General features: G+C 48.0%; 1 protein-coding gene across 1 annotated transcript; it reads left to right on the plus strand.

Annotated features, from left to right (window-relative positions):
* The first annotated feature begins 1903 nt into the window (after positions 1-1903).
* LOC118832215 (serine protease 38-like) lies at positions 1904-17008 on the plus strand. Its single transcript, XM_036739617.1, has 6 exons — positions 1904-1982; positions 2185-2211; positions 3663-3825; positions 9281-9558; positions 14864-15006; positions 16763-17008. The coding sequence occupies exons 1-6, from the start codon at positions 1904-1906 to the stop codon at positions 17006-17008; spliced, it is 936 nt and encodes a 311-aa protein (XP_036595512.1).
* The last annotated feature ends 210 nt before the right edge of the window (positions 17009-17218 follow it).

A 17218-nucleotide genomic window follows, 5' to 3' on the forward strand; every position in this document is an offset into this window, starting at 1 on the left:
ACCATTACAATGATGACATATTGACCGGACCAGATGAGAACATGGTGGCAGTGGCCTTAGATCAGATGTGGCTTATGGGATGAGAATCAACATAAGAAAATCCAAGGTCTAGCTCACTTAGTCAAGTCTTGGGCAATATAGATTGGTGGAGGAAATAGTTCAGAATAAGCTATTATTGGACCCTTTGGATTTTGGAGAACCCACATTCCTCACCTGGGTGTCCTAATGGACCCCATTTACCCAGTCACCTACAAGTCTACCTCTTTCAAATGGTGCCCAGAACAGGCTGAGACCTCAAGTCAGTCATCCAGAAGGTTTTATCCCCCCTTGGACTATTATGACCCATGGACCCCATGGTGTTTGTCCATAAAGACCAGGTTGAGTGGTTCACTGACAGCTGTGGCAAACACCTAGGGCTGGCCATACCAAATGACCACTAAGCTTTGGAAACTACAAGTTTCCTGAAGTGACCGCTCATTATTACAAAGCAGTTGATTGACCTAGTTGCTTCTGAATAGAAGATGCAGGGTCACACCGTCACCCTTTTGTCCCCAGTTTCCTATTAGGAGTTGAGTGACACAAGATGGCCCCTCTAACAAAAGGCTATCATCATTAAATGGAAATGATACACTCCAAGATCCTGGAGTTCACCTGGGTCCAGACTGTTGGGAGCCTCCATTCCCATCCTTCACACCCTTTCTCCACCTCTCATTTTGATAGTGCCTCACTTATGAGCCCCAACTCCTGTTTGCCGGGTGTACTCAATATCAGAAAGGCTCGAGGCACTGAACATCGGTGACCATTACTCTTATAGCAGGAAATGCCCTGAGGGATAAGGATCCTGGCATAGCATCCTAGTGACCTGAGCATCACACTGCATGGCTGCTCTGTGGGAGACCCCTGGGGACAGATTGGGTGAGATCTTTATCCACACCGATTCCTGGATAGAGGCCACGAATCTGACCAGATTGTTGCGTCTGGGATCTGGAGAGAACCAGACTGGACAATCAAAAAAAAGGCTCTCTCCTTTGGAGTCAGGACCACTGTATTTGATTATGGGACATCAGAATGCATCTGAGACCTCAACAAAACAACTGGCTGCAGCGTTACAAGATTGGAAAGTGAATGTATTGCCAGTGTGGACGTGGGGGCTGTGATGCCACGTTATCCTGGGCTCAGGGAGGCTAGTTCTGCCCAACGGGGCTCCTTGAAATGGAATGTGGAGGCTTAGTCTCCACCGAAGCTCCACTAGCTCCAGGGGCCATCTCCAGGCCTCCTGATCCATATCTGACCGCTGGACCCGGATGACTCCGGAGGAGAAAGTGGGGCTGGTGACTTTGCACAGCCCTCCCTCACTTAAATCCAATTCATTTGTGTGTCCTGGCATCACCTTCCCGAGGTCATGGTCCTCTCCAAGAACCAAGGACACCCAGTAGCTCTAGTAAGAGAGGGGCCAAGGGTCTGTCCTTGCACGGCCTCTTCCAGCAGATCTGTAGTTTCTCTGGAGCCCGGGCACTGCCGCTGCGGGGGGGGGGGGGGGGGGGGGGGGGGGGGTGGGGGTGGGGAGTGGGGGTGTCCCTAAAGTCCAGACTCACGTGCGTTCTCTCCCCACTCCCCTCCCCAGACCCTAAGGGAAGTTCTGAGCCTGGGAGGAAGGTGCGGGGGTAGGGCGGAGGACAACATCTGGGGAGACGCTAGAATTCCAGGTGTGGAGGGGGAGGGGGCGGGTGGCACGAAGCGTGTGCGAGGGGGCGGGGGAGGTGTGTCCCAGGGATGTGATGAACAGGGAGAGCGGGAGAGCGTGCTCGTGCTCAGAGCCAAGCCTAGGGGGCGCCCTCTAGGAGGGACTTGGGCACCTCCAGCCGGAGCCCGGTAGCACAGCGGGAGCGCTCGGGGCTCAGACATGGGGTTCTCCTCGTCACTTCGGGGGGCCTCCCCAGGACTCCTGACCCCCCTCCTGTGGCTGCTGCTGCTGCTGCCCAGTGAGGCTCCTGCTGACCCCCCCCCCACCTCTTCCCTGTTCTCACCCCCCCGCCTCACCCGCCTTCTCTCGCCGCCCCCTCTTCACCTCCTTCTGTCTCCAGCCCTGACCTTCACCTCCCCCGCGTCCCGCGGTCTCGGGGCTCCCTCCCCCGGCCACGCGCCCCCTCCTCTTATAGCTCATGTGTCTCTTCTTCCTCCCAGGTTGTCACTGCCAGAACAGCCATCCAGGTAGGAGGAACCTGCCCCTCCCCCCCAGCCCCCGAGGGGGGGCGCTGCCGAGGGTCGGGGGGGGGGGGGCGGCTCCCGCGTCCAGGGCCCTCGTGTCTGCAGCCTTTCCTCGCCCCCCCCCTTTCCTAGTCCTCCCCTTACTTGTCTCTGCTTCATTCTCTGCCCCTTTCACCTTCTGTCCCTGAACAGGCCTGTCCCCCCCCCCCGTCCCCGCTCTCTTTCTCTCCCTTCCCCCCGCCCATTCTGTCTCTGTCTGTCTCTCTGTCTCTGTCTCTCTCTCTCCCAATTCTATCTCTGTCTCTCCCGCCCTGCTTTTTCTCTCTTCTTCTCTCTGTCTCTCTCTCTCTTTGTCTCTGTGTCTCTGTGTCTGTCTCTCTGTCTCCCCCCCATTCTGTCTGTCTCTCTCTCTCCCTCTCTTGCCCTCCCTCTCTTTCCCCCTCCTCTCTCTCTCTCTGTCTCTCCCTGTCCCTTGTCTGTCTCTCTGTCTCTGTCTCTGTCTCTCTTTGTCTCTGTGTCTCTGTGTCTGTCTCTCTGTGGGTCTCTCTCTCCCCCCCTCTCCCATTCTGTCTCTCTCTGTCTCTCTCCCTCTCTTTCCCCCTCCTCTCTCTCTCTGTCTCTCCGTCTCCCTTGTCTGTCTGTCTCTCTCCCTCCCTCTCTCTTCCCCGTTCCCTTCTCTCTCTCCCCCCTTTCTCACTGACTCCCCTCCGTCTCCTCTCTCTTTGCCTCTCCCTGGCTGCTTCTCCACACCGGGACCACCCTCCCTCTTCCTCATGGCCTCTCGGGCCCCTTCTTCCTTTCACAACTCTGCTCAGGCTTTGCTTCCTGGCGCCCACCAGTGGCACTTGTTGCCCCCCAAATTAAACCCCGCTTGATCGTGTGTATGTTGTCTCTCACAAAAGAATATAAGCTCCTTGAGGGCAGAGACTACTTCCTTTTTGTTCGGTCCAATAAGCATTTATTAAGTGCCTACTGTGTGTCAGGCACTGGAGCTGCAAGCAGAGGCAGTCCCCACCCTCAAGGACCTTCCAATCGAATGAGGAGTAGTGGTCATTCAGTGGGTGCTTATTGACTGTCGATCAGTCAGCCAGTCGCCTCTTCCCAGTGCCTTCCCTCTGTTAATTATTTCCTCTTTATCCTCTGACTATGTGTGTTTGCAGTTAGCTCCCCTGTTAGATTATAAGCTCTTCAAGGGCACATGCTGTCTTTTGACTCTATTTGCATTTCTAGCGCTTGACACAGTGCCCAGCACACAGTGGCGCTTAATAAATGTTTGGCTTGATTTCCAAGCATTTCTCCCTTCATCTTCCTTTCCCCTGTCCTAGTCTCTCGTGTCTCTTCGTCTCTCTCCTTCGCTCTTTCAGTGCCCCCTCCCCACCCCAGCCCCCCCACTCCTGTTTATTTTCTTTGCTCCTTCTATTCATGGCTTTTTCCTTGCATCTCTCTCCTTTTAGTGTGCGGGCGACCTTTTCGGAAAGGGAAGATCCTCGGGGGTGAGGATGCCCTCCAAGGGAAATGGCCGTGGCAAGTGAGCATCTTCTTCAGGGGCTTCCACACATGTGGAGGCTCCGTCATGAGCAAGTACTGGGTGCTCACGGCTGCCCACTGCTTTGACCAGTGAGTACTCACCGTTTTCAGGTCGGATGGGGACGGAAGAGGCTGGGGGTGGAGATGGATGGGAAGAGGCCGACGATCTGGTGTCCGCCAGAGTGGATCTGGACTCGTCATCTGCAGGGTGGCTGCCTGTGGAGAAGGACCTGGTGAAAACTGGGGTGGGGGGCACACCCCTTCCTCCCAATATCGACCCGTCTCAAATCTTCCCCCATCACACCATGAGTGAGCCCATTCAATAGACACCTATTAATTACCTACTGATTTCTGTGGGGAGAGACAAAGTTAAGACGTGGCCTCTGTCCTTAAAGGACTCTGTCTTGAGTAGGAAGATTAGCCACAAATGTAGATAACTGGAATATACTGTTTAACATGAAAAAAAATGCTTTAGAGAAGTGAAAAAATATGCTGTGTGAATCCTGACAGAGGAACTTCATTACGAACAGAGAGGACTGGGGAAAGTGGAGAAGGTAGCACTGGGGTTGGCTTTAAAGAATGACAAGAATTTGGCGGGTGAAGAGGTGGAGAGAGGGCATTTTAGGCATAGGGTACAGCCTAGGCAAAGTCAAGGAGGCAAGAGAATAGCAAGCCAGTTCAGTAACAAGAGTAGGATAGTTTGGTTTGTGTGTATGATTCATTTATTCACTGAACAAGTGCCTGCAGGCTTCACGTTAGTCACTGCTTCCTAATGACAAAACCACGCTAGAAGATGGTGGGCCTTGAATGCCAGTTAAAGGAATGTGGCTTTTCTTTAGGAAGCAATAGGGAGCCATTGAAAATTTTCAAGAAGCCTAATAGTCTATGTATTAGAAAGATGACTTTGGCAGAAGTGTATGAATGATGGGTTGGACGGGGGAGAGAGAGGCAGCTGAAATAATCCAGGTGGGTGGTGAGGAGGGTATATACTAGGGTGGTACGAGTGTATATACTTCACAGGGCCATGTCCTTAGAGGCCGAAAGGACCTCGGAGGACGTCTAATCCAATCTGGTGATTTTACAGATGAAGAAACTGAGGCCTCCAAGAGGTTAGATGACTTTCCCAAGGTCATAGAGGTAGTAAGTGACAGGGAGGTGGTGGATTAAAACTGATGTCCCTTGACTCTATAATCCAAATGCTTTTCCCATGCATTGTATCAGAGAGGAGAGAATGGGTGGAAAAGAGAAAGTGGAGAGATGGAATGAATAGGACTTAGTCCTCGATTGTATATAGGAGAGGCAAGCAATCCTTTGTCATCTTGGAGCTAGGGAGGCAATGAAGACAAATGGAGACCACTTCTCAGTCTCAGTGTTTGTCAACAGCTCACTCAGACCAGGTGTTTGATGGTCTCCACCTGCCCCCACCCCCCTCTGCCAAGCCCCTTCCTCCCTGACCTGCCTGAGCCAGTCTCCTGGGGTTTGTCCATGCCTCCCATGGGTGAGTGGCCAGCTCTCCCTCCTCCTCCTCCTCCTCAACTGAAGGCACCTTGTGTGCTGCTCACCCTAGGTACCCAGTCTCCTAGTTTAGGAGGTATTATTATTGGAGGTAATCGGCATATAGAATCCTTAGGAATAATCCTCTTACCCAGCCCTCTGGCCAGTCATACAAATAACCAATATATTGTGGCTTCTTTCTCATTTCAGCTGACAGTGGTAAATAGGTTGGTTAGTTTTGATAAAACATTTTTTGCCTTTCTCTTTTATTCTTTGTAAAAAGGGATGACTCTTTGGGAGGAAGAGGGTAGAAGAATAGATTTTTTAAAATGTGTAGATGATAGGAAAATAGACCATATCTATAACATTTAAAATGAAATACAGTGTCCGGGAGGAGTTTCTGCTGCTACCCAGCTCTGCTGAGAAGGAAACATTCCATTCACTAAACTTAAGAGAATCCAGTTTCTGAATGAAAGAGTCTTGTACCTATAATTAGCTGGCTTCCCAGCTGACTGTGTGTGACCTCAGGCAAGCTGCTTCACCCCTTTATTTGTCCCTGGAGAGAAAATGTGTTGTAGCATCTAGAGAGTGCTGGACATCGAGTTAGTCGGTCAATAAACATTTGTTAAGTGCCTACTATGTGCTAGGCCAGAGGTGGTGGAGTAAAACTGAGGTCTCTTGCAAGGTGGCTCAGTGGATAGAAAGCATGGTCTGGAGTCAGGAAGATCTGACTTCAAATCCAGCATCAGACACTTGCTAGCTGTGTGTCCCCGGAAGAGTCATTTAATCCCCGTTTGCCTTAATCCACTGGGAAAGGAAATGGCAAACCACTCCAGTATCTTTGCCTAGAGAACCCCGTGCAGAGCTGGACATCAATGAGCCACAACATGCGCCGGGCACCGTCTTAAGCTCTGGAGATAGAGGTAAAAGACAGTGCCTGCCCTCAAGGAGCTTATAATCTAATGGGAGAAACAACACGCAAGCAACTAGGAATGTACAAACAAGATACATGCAGCACAGATGGGAAATTATTAAAAGAAAGAAGGTTCTAGAATTACAGGGAATCAGGAAAGGCTTCCTGTAGGAGGTGGGAGTTCAGTAGGGACTTGAAGGAAGCCGGGAGATGAAGATCAGGAAGGAAAGAATTCTAAGCAGAGGGGAGTGAGGGTTCCGAAGATGGAGCGTCTTGTTAGAGGGACCGCAGTGAGGCCATTGGAAGAGTCTGTGGGGTGGAGGAAGGGTGTGAGGTATAAGAAGACTGGAAACGTAGGAAAGGGCCGGGTCATGGAGGGCTTTGAACGTCAAACAGAGGACTTTACGTTTGATCCTGGGGCTGATAGGGAGCCGTTGGTGTTTACAGAGTAGGGGCTGACAGTCTTAGATCCGTGCTTTAGGAAGTTCGCTTTGACTGCTGAGTTGGGGCTGGAGAGGGACTTGTTACAAGACCAACCAGCCTTTTATTTCAGTGGTCCGGGTGGGAGGTGAGAAGGGTCTGCTGCTAGTAACCCATTAGATACTGCGAGGCGAGCGAGAGAGAGGAGTCGAGGCCCAGTGACTGAAGATGGTGATGGTAACTCAGGAGAAGCCACACCTCTGGAACTCTCTAGCCACGTGTCCAGGGGCAAGCCCCTTCCCCTTTCCTGGTTTCAGTTTCCTACGCTGTAGAATGGGGATCAGAAATAATACTTCTACCGCCCAATTTTAAATATCCTTATGAACATCGAATGAAATCGTCCATTTAAATTGCTCGGCAAACTTAACGTCCTGAAGAAATGCCACTTATTGTCACCTCCATTTCTTCATGCGTAAAATGAGGATGGTAATACCTCTCAAACTTTAGAGCTGGCAAGCCCCTTTGACATCAGCTCATCCAGCCCTCACCGTTTATAAAAAGGGAAACCGGCCCAGGGATGTTAGAGTCACTTGCCCAATGTCACAAGGGGCTTTGCCTGTCCCTTGTCAGCATTCTGTGGGACCAATGGGACAATGCTTCAGAAGGAGCTTTGAAATGTAGAAAGCACTTTATATATACATATGTGTGGGCATATATCTATATATAATGTTATATATTAAAAGTATTGTTATAGATCGTATAGGATATATTGGTATATATCATATAATAAACTCTATACACATTATGTGTATTTGTTATATATTAAAATATTGTTATACTGTATCACACAAAGATTGTATATCATATATTATGTAATATAATAATACGTAATAATATACCATAATGGCGTACCCTATAATAAATATATCCTATAATATTTCATGTTGTATATACATGTATATATATATATATATATATATATATATATATATATTCATGAGAGGTTCTGGTTGTCAATCAGATAACCCACGGCTTGTCATTGGGCCTCCACCACGGATGAGCTGCTAAACCAAAAGTTCTGAGGGACTATAAGGAAATATCTCACGATGGCTCTTGTCACCTCAGAGCTTAAAATTCACCTGGGGAGACAATAGCCACATGTAGGTAAGCGTAACAGCCTGTGAGGCGGCGTGCAAGGCATCATTGCAGGGTGGGGAGAATGCTGAATTTGCAGTTGAGAGGCCAGTGTTTCAGATGTCAGTTCCAACAATTTCCAGCTATGTTTCTTGGTTATTTGTTCACCTAGCCTAACTGAGGTTTGGTTTCCTCCTCTGTGACTTGGTGACGATGACCTGGGCGGAAATTTCAGGGCAAACTTAGGCTTGGGTGACTTTCAGACGTGTGCTAGTGGGAATTTTTAACCCCTTGGATATGGGTTGACTAGATGGCTGCGAAAGTCTTTCCCAACCCATAAATTCTGTGACTCTGGTGTGTTGGATTCATGCCTGAGCCCTCAATAGGAGAAGGAGGCTCTCTAGTTCTTATATTCACTAGTTCTTACCACCCACCTCCACCCCTAGCTACTCTAAGGAGAAATCTGTCAGTTTAGCTTTCAGTACTTTGCTAGCCTATTCTCTGACCCTTTTCTCAGGAAACCTGGATGAGTGAGAATGAAAACAGGGCAAGACACACCAAGGGATCTTCGGGGCGGGGAGAACCATGGGAGCGGGAGCAGCCTCTGCCTGGTCAGATAGCACCTCAGAGATTCCTCTTACATTAGTCAGAATTCAGAATCCTGACAAGTCCCCTGGATAGGACACAAAGCTGAAGGTCAAACTTGCTTTGGCCAGCCGCTGAAGCAGGCCCCATAGTAGGAATGTCGGCGAAATAACAAGCCAGGGAGAAACAGTGAAGAAGAAAGCAGAGGTGTCGGCTAGTCTTCCTTTTCCAATGTGGGAAAACGATGCTGGATCGGTACCCCAGGTGAGGTTAGGGAAGCCAAACAGCCTGGGATACAGGGGTCACCTTTGCTCCTTATAAGCAGCTTTGAGTTCACTGATACACACATGCCTCTTAAAGGTGCACAGACAGCATTCCATAGGCGAGGGAAGAAAGAGAAGCAAACTGACCTAAGTATGACAGCTACTCAGGAGAAGAGGGGGGATTTGAACGCAGGTCTTCTGACTCTGAGTTCTGTGCCCTTTCTAGAAGATCACCCATAAGCACTTGAGTAAGTGCCAGGGTCTGCTACTGGAGTGGGAAGGATCATAGAATCAGATTTAAATTTGAACAGAACGTATAGAGATTATCTAGCCCAGATATAGAAACAGAGGGTCAGAGAGATTGCCTGCGGTCACACAGCTGGTGCGTGTCAGAAACAGGATCTGAGCCCAGGTCATCCCATGTCCGGTGGGATGGCCCCTCTATCCACCAAGCCACGCTGTCCGGCAAAGAGAAGGCTCAGGTCGGGCTGGGTTTGGGCATCATTATACTAATATGATATATGATATTGCAATATAAAGATATTAATAATGTTATAATAATGTAAGATGTGACTACCATTTCTCAGTGCCATAGGAGGGCAGGGAAAAGAGAGTTTGTAGTGGGCTGGGACTGGTCAGAGAAAGCTCCCTGGAGGAGGTGGGATTTTATTGAACAATCTCCCTAGACTCGGGTATGTGTGCTGGTGACGTGCCTTTTCCTTCTCTGACTCCTCAGGGCCCTCAATTTGCTGGACCTCTTCGAGGTGTACGCAGGCTTCACGGACCTCGGGATGGGTGATGGACAAGGTCAGAAGCGAGAGATCGCGCAGGTGATCATCCACCCGAGATACAAGTTAACTCACCCCAACGGAAATGACATCGCCTTGGTGCAGCTGAAGACTCCTTTGAGACTCACTTCCCTCGTCCTCCCTGTCTGCCTCCCCAAGTCCACCATCAATCTGCAAAGCACGAACACGTGTTGGGTGACAGGGTGGGGAAAGATGAGAATATCAGGTGTGTAGACCTAAAAGTTGGAGGTATTTTTTTTGAGGGGGTGGGGAAAGTAGAAGTCACTGAGGGGGGAGTAGATGCATCAAGCCCTGGTCTTGTCCCCCATCCACCCCCACCCCCACCCTGCCACATCAATACCCCCCCCCAGGGCCAGGAAGTAAAGTATTTTACTTTGGCCCAAACAGTTACGGGGTTTGCGGGGAGTGGGAGGAGTTAGAGGGGGTGGGGGAGGTCCCCCAACCATGCAGACATCTTAGAAGAGGGTAGTGCCTATTCCCAGAGAACCTGAAGGCTTCCGCCTTCACCCCTAGGGAGTCTGTGGGGGGAGGTGAGCCCTAGGAAAGAAAGGGGTGCCACGGCATTGAGACCCCAGTTGTGCTACAAGATGGGGTATCCTGGCAGAGGACCATGACTGAGGGAAAGGGATAGTGGTCCCTAGAGGGAGGATTCCATTCTGCAGTGCCTACCCTAGAAGGCTGTTGGGGAGAGCATTCCCCTGTCCCTCACCCCCCACCCCAAGCAGGGGCCAAGGCTCATTGTTTCTGCCCCAGAAACATGTCTTTCCACCATCCCTTTCCCCCCATTATTACTGTTGCGTCACCTCCCTTCAGACCCTTCTCACCACCTGCTTAGACTGCTGTCCTTCCCTACTGTATGTAGCTCCTAGTCTCCATCCCTTCCCCTCTCCCGAGATTATCCACAAAACTAAAGCACAGGCCTGACCGTGTCAGCTTCCTCCCTCCAAAACCTTCTGCCGCTCCCAATGACCTCCCTCGTTGGGACTCTCTTCCTGGACTCATGTATTCCTCAGTGGCTAACGTTTCCTGCCTCCCGCTCATACTCTTCTCCAATCTCATTCGGAAGCCATGCTCATCACTGTACAAACTCTATCCCCATATCCCCACCGCCTGCTCTGCTTCAGCCGTAGAATGGAGATCCAAATAGCCCTTACCTCCCAGGGTAGTGGTGAGGATTGAATGAGATGATGTTTGTAAGCCAGTTAGCACAGGGCCTGGCACATGGGAGGGACTTAAATCTTGGTTCCTTTTTTTCTTCTTTCCCATAGTTCATCCCCTTCAGTTTTTTACTCCAGATCTTAGTCACACCCTCACATTCTGGGATGCCTGCTCCATTATTAACATTCATTAACATGATTAATTAATATAACATAATTGACTTAAACTTGCTTCCATCTAAGAACTTTTTCCTTTCTCACTCCCTCCATTTTCTGGCTCTCTCTGAGACCTAGCTCCTTCCTATTGATTCTGGCTACCCTCCCCAGGACCGGCTGCACTTGCCCTCCCACCCCTTGCCTCACTGGTTGGAGTAGAGGACTTGGAATTCTTACACCCCACTGTCACTTCTCAGCTCCCTCTCTACCACCCTCACTCCTCCTTTGGGTTCTTTCAATGCAAATTTATCACTGATCAAGATTCTGGTGCCTGTTATCTCTCAATTGCCAGATAAATATCCTTCTTTCCTTCTTCCTTCCCTTCCTTCCTCCCTTCCTTCCTCCCTCCCTCCCTTCCTTCCTCCCTTCCTCCCTTCCTTCCTCCCTCCCTTCCTTCCTTCCTCCCTTCCTCCCTCCCTCTCCCTCCCTCCCTTCCTCCCTTCCTCTCCCTCCCTCCCTCCTTCCTTCCTTCCGTCCTTCCTTCCTTCCTTCCTTCCTTCCTTCCTTCCTTCCTTCCTTCCTTCCTTTTCTTCCTTCCCTTCCTCCCCCTTCCTTCTCTTCCCTTTCCCTATACTAGCTAGCATTTGTCTAGTCCTCTAAGGTTTGCATAACTCTTTATAAATGTTATCTCATTTGATCCATGCAGAACCCTGCTAGGTAGGTGCTGTTATGATCTTAACAGATGAGGAAACTGAGGCAAATAGAGGTTTAGTGACTTACCCAGGCTCACACACAGTATGGGCGTGAGGCAGGATCTGAACTCAGGTCTTCCTTACTTTTAGATGACGAGTTCAGTGCTCTATCCACTACGCCACCAAATGGTCCCTCTTGTGGCCTGCTGTCACTCTTATTAGGGTATGAGTATTATTCCCAAGACTCCCTATTATGTGATAAGCTTCTTGAGGGTGGGAAATGTGTGTTATACATTATTGTATGCCAGCACAGGACCTTATAAATAATTCCTGCTTAATCGACATTTATTATACTAGAATTAATTAACTTGTTAGCAGAGGCTCCATGGGAGATGTGGAAGTGTCGTTCAGTCTTGAAGGCAGGTTAGGGTTTGGAGAGGTAGAGAAGAGAGGAGTGGGCATTGTAGATGGGGAGATCCAGCAAAGGCAGAGGAAAATTAGAACCTAGAGCTCAAGGTTCATGTTCAGGAGATAACTTTAGGGAGGTGGAGCTGACATCCCCTGAGGTCACTTTTAGCTCTGACATTCTGGGCTCATAGAAGCACAAAATCTCAGAGTTGGAAGGATCTCAAGATCGTCAGGTTCAGCCTGTACTGGACAACAGTTCCCTTTGCAACCTACAAAACAACTGTTCTGTGTTCTAAGTGCCCTCCCCTAATTCCACATTGTGTGCTCTAAGACAAGAGAGGTCTTTACCTCATATTGTGTAATGGACCCCTCTGGTGTTTGGTGTCATGGGTCCCTTCCTTGCATAATATTTTCAAATGTATATGAGAAAATACTTGAGATTACAAAGGAAACCAGTTACATTGAAGTACAGTTATCAATATTAAAAAAGTTAACAAAAGAAAACTGAAAGTTAACAAAAGAAAATTGAAATAGTTATAAAAATTTTTAAAAAGTTAAACTGGACTCCAGGTTCTAAACCCTTGTTCTAAGATCCTTTCCATCTCTGACATTCTGTGATTCTACAAAGGGCATTTGAAGTGTTGCAATCTGCATCCAGACCTGGTGGATAATTTCTATAGTACAAGGATGACCGTTGACAGTGGAAGACTGTCAAGGAAGGTTCCTTAGAGGAGGGAGGAGGGAGGAAGAAATGTTGGAGAATGATAGGAAAGTAGTATGACTATTGCAGAGAGATGACATTGTAAAGGTCAGCTAGCAATTATTAAGCACCTACTATGTGCCAAGCATTATGTTAAGTACTCAGATGGGATGGAAGTTGGGAGAAGTCAGGCTTGGGAATGTAGATTTCGTGCGTTACATGAGTGCTTCCCAAATACAATCTGGCACATGCTTGCAAAATTGCAGACCAGCCAAGATACAAGAAAGCATCATTCCCTTCTCATCCAACCATTTCTATGCAGAAACCCAGCCAGCCCCATTCTACCAATGCTGTATGTGTGTCCATGCATCTCTTTTTGTGCCAACCTATCCATCCATAAATGCACCCACGTACCTATCTCTTCTAAACCTGTTTCTCTATCTACATGTGCTTCTGTCTGGCTAGCTTGACATCTGTTAACTTATTTATTGGTTTATTCATAATACCATGCGCATCTTCATAATAACTCACAATTACAAAACGCTTTACTCACAACACACCCATGAGGTAAATAGTGTAAAGATTATTTACTCCATTTTACAGATGAGGACATCGTGACTGGCACTGTATATACACATATGTGTGCATTTATGTGTATTTTTCTGTGCATGTACATACATGTATATATGCATATGTGTATACATACATGTGTATGTGGATAGATAGAAGGGCTCAGAAGGGCTCCTCTGAGGAGCTATGTGCAAAGAACACGAGTTATAGCAACGATGGGACCTGGCCTCCATCTACCCTGCCTCACATAGTCAGTCACAGCCTTGCATGGCCGACTCTGATTCTGCAACATTTTTCCCATGTGACCTTGGGCCTTGTTTTCCTCTTCTGTAAAATAAGGGGATTAGATTTGATGACTGAGCCTGTATTTGCTAGGTCAGATTTACTTTTGGGTGTAAATTGTACCCCATTACAATACTTAACTGTTTTTGACTGATTGTGGCCTTCTAGATCCTTAAGTGAGGCTTCTTGACTGACTGTGGCCTTCTAGATCCTTAAGTGAGGCCTCTTGACTGATTGTAACCTCAAGGCTGCAGGTTCCTCACCTCTGAACTAGAGGAAGGAGAATTCAGGGAAAGTTTCATGGAGGAAGGAGCATCTGAGCTGGTTTTTGAAGGAAGGGAATTTAATTGATAGAAATAAAGGATGAAGGGAAATCCACTTCAGTCATAAAGAAGGAAAAAAACAAACAGATGAAAATGAAGGTCAGTCCAGTATGGTTGAAATGCAAAGAGACTATGAGAAAAAACTGGAAAAGAAGGTTCAAGCCAGGCTGTATGGATCTCTGAGTGCTAGGATCAGTAGTAAAGGCTTGGTCAGCAGGCAGCAGAGAGCCAGTGAAGGTTTGTGAGTATGTCACAGACGCAGCCCCATGGATGCCCCAGGTAGATTTCGCAGGGCTAGATGTGCCCATTGAATTTAAAAGGGAGAAACAAGGAGGGAGACTCCATAAGAATTTATTTTAAGTATCCACTCTGCTCTGGGAACTGGGCTGGACCCTGTGGGAAATAGAAAGCTTAGCTAAGACAAACCCTGTCCTAAAGCTTCTCTAGTCTCATGATACATAGAGCATTCACTATATGCAAGGCTCTGTGGTAAGCAATAGGCCTACAAAATCAAGCAACAGAGACTGCCCCTACCGTCAGGAAGCTTCCATTCTAACGAAGGAGCCTAACAAATAAAGCAGGATATGATGTTTCCAAAGATACTCTATGATACTTCCTACTCCGATGTGATATAAGGGTCAAAGCCAGCTAGAGGCCCTTCAAGTTCTACATTTTAATTCAGTCTCCACAGTTTGCTTCTCATGATAATAATAATAATAAGCACTTTATATAGACCTTTAAAGTTTGCAAAGCACTTTGCATACATTGAATGATTTTGGCCTTACAACAACCCTACATGATAGGTACTGCAGGCATTATCTTCCCCATGTTGCCAATGAGGAGCCTGTTAAGTGACAGCCACGGTCACCCAGCTCATAAGGGGCCTAAGGTGGTATTTTACCCCAAATCTTCTTGACTCTTCTACCTACCAGACCTCATTGCCTCTTTATTACCTGCCTCTCTCTGGTCACTCATTCCTTGAAAAAAAAAGAGAAAGGCTGTTAACCCCTGGCCAGAAGTACATTCTGCGACCAAGGTAGAGAGCAAGAATGGAGATGGTCTCATTCTAGTCTTGTCTCTAACTAGCTAGGTGACCATGGCCAGGTCACCTTTCCCTCCAGGGCTCTCAGGTTGCTCATCTGTAAAACACCAGGGTCACGCTAGAAGCTCCCAGAGGTCCCTTCCAGTGCTAAATAAAGCTCTCTGATTCTGACCCTCCCAGGTACAATGGTAGACAAGCTTCAAGAGGTTCAGGTACCACTTCTTGATCAGTTTTGGTGTCAAATCCTCTATGGAAGCATGTTCCTCATCCAGGAAGACATGATATGTGCCACTGACCTGACCCGTATGAGGAGCCCATGCCAGGTAAGTGCTGCGGGACTGAGCTGGCTCAGGGGAACAAGGACCAGGTTCAGCAGGAGGTTCAGTCCAGGTTGGCCGCTTAAGAAAAAGGTGGACAGGTAGAGCTATTTGAACAGACTGGTGTTAGAGTTCAGAAGGCATGAAGAGACTCAGAGCAGCCAGGGTGTGTGGGGTGGGTAAGCTTTGATTCATGAGAATCATTGGGATTCATGAGACATACTGAACAGTCTGCTACACTTGGAGTCAGAAAGACCTGGGTCTAGTATTTTTTACTCCAGACAAACATTCAGCTCTCTAGACTTAATTTACTCATTTATAAAATGATATGGAGGCTTTTAGTTTAGAGGGGAAATCCACTCCAGTCAGGGAAGACCACAGGAACCAAGCCACAGAGATGGAAGAAAACAATGAAAATGGAGGTTAGTCCAGTATGGTTGGACCTGCTGACCTCTAAGTTTCATTCCAACTATAAAGGAATCTATGGTAATTTACTAAGTGCCTAATATATACAGCGTACTCTGCTGGAAGTAGAGGTGAGGGGAAAGAAATACAAAATTTTGATAAATACATTTTGGCAAAGAAGGAGGTCAAAGTCTAGCAGAGGGATGAGACCTGAACACAGGTAACTAGAAGACACAATGGTCCCTCCCCTGGATGGGAGGTGGTGGTAGGGAGACAGATGGATGAATGCTGGCTCCTAGGACAGATGAGGCGTGAGAAGGTGATGATGGGGACCTGGGTTCTAGTTTGTGGAAGGGAAGGGACAAGCCAAGGTCTGAATCTCCATAGCGAGCTAGGAGTCCTGGGGTGGTGTGATGGGCATTGAGAGGACCGGGCTCGGGTGCTGGAAACAGTTCATTGAGCAGTAACATCAGGGAGGTCGTAAGAGGAAGACCTCAAACTATCATAAACAGTTATTTTGAGGAGCTATGTTTGAGTTGAAGTTTAAAGGATAGGTTTGGAGATGGGAGGGAGGAGGAAATGATGGAGATAACAAGACAGACAAAAAGGTAAGACAGTTTAGCTAGAGGAGCGAGTATGTAGAGGGAAGGAAAGAGAGATGAGGCTGGAAGAGAAAGACAGCACTAGAATATGGAGGACCTTGAATGACAGGAAAAGGGGAACCATTTAAAATCATGGCCAAGGATATATAGAAGGCACCTGTGGGGTATGGGTAGAGATTGGGAAGGGAAAAATTGTTCGCAAGTGGGAATCCAGGTGGAACGCCAAGAGTTGGAGGTCTTGGGTTCCAATCCTAATTCTTACTGTCTGTGGGACCTAGAGCAAGATACTTAACCTGAGACTCAGTTTTCCCATCTACTAAATGAAAGGATTGGACTGATGTCTAAGGTCCCTCCTGACTCTAAATCCTATGGCTGTATGGTTTCCCTTCCAGCCCCATGAAGTGTTTCTTCTAGAACCAGTTCCCTATAAGGTCTTTATTAAACATGTGGTAGATTCTTAGTAATGATTGTTGAACTCAATTGAATTTATGGAGCACTGGACTTAGAGTCAGGAAGACTTGAGTTCAAATCTAGCCGCAGATACTTGCTAGCTGTGTGACCCTGGGCAAGTCACCTCACTTTTGTCTGCCATAGTTTTCCCATCTGTAAAACGAAGAGGTTAAATCCAACGGTCTCTCTAAGGTCCCTTCCAGTGATTCCATCAAGGATCCTGTGACCCTGTGACAAAAGGGAAGCTTCATTCCTTCCCACCATCCCATCTCATCATTAATTAATTCTTCCCTCCCTCTTCCCAGGGCGATTCTGGAGGACCCCTTGTCTGCAGATTCAATGACACCTGGACCCAGATTGGGGTGGTGACCTGGGGCAGAGGCTGTACTGTGCCTTTGTTCCCTGGAGTTTTTGCTAGAGTACCTTACTTCTCAAACTGGATCTCAAGTACCATAAAATCCGTGGTCATCTCCAGATCAACAACCATCATGGTTTCCTGGATAACTCTCCCAACTCCTCTGCTATTTCTCCATGTCCTGAGAATCCACTGACTATTCCACTGATGGTGTATAGGCTCTGGGAACCCCCTTGAACCCCACCTTGAATCTTCCCACTTGATCTGGCATTGGCTCGAGGCCTTAGGCTTTTCATACCTCAATCTGTTCCCCTTAAACTAGCCTAGCCCTCCATTGTTCATCATCTCCAGGTAGCCTTCAGCTATACCCTTAATCCCATTCCTGGAGTGTGACCTCACCCCAGTC

The sequence above is a fragment of the Trichosurus vulpecula genome, chromosome 9 (assembly GCF_011100635.1).
Source record: "Trichosurus vulpecula isolate mTriVul1 chromosome 9, mTriVul1.pri, whole genome shotgun sequence".
In the NCBI taxonomy this organism is placed as follows: Eukaryota; Metazoa; Chordata; class Mammalia; order Diprotodontia; family Phalangeridae; genus Trichosurus; species Trichosurus vulpecula.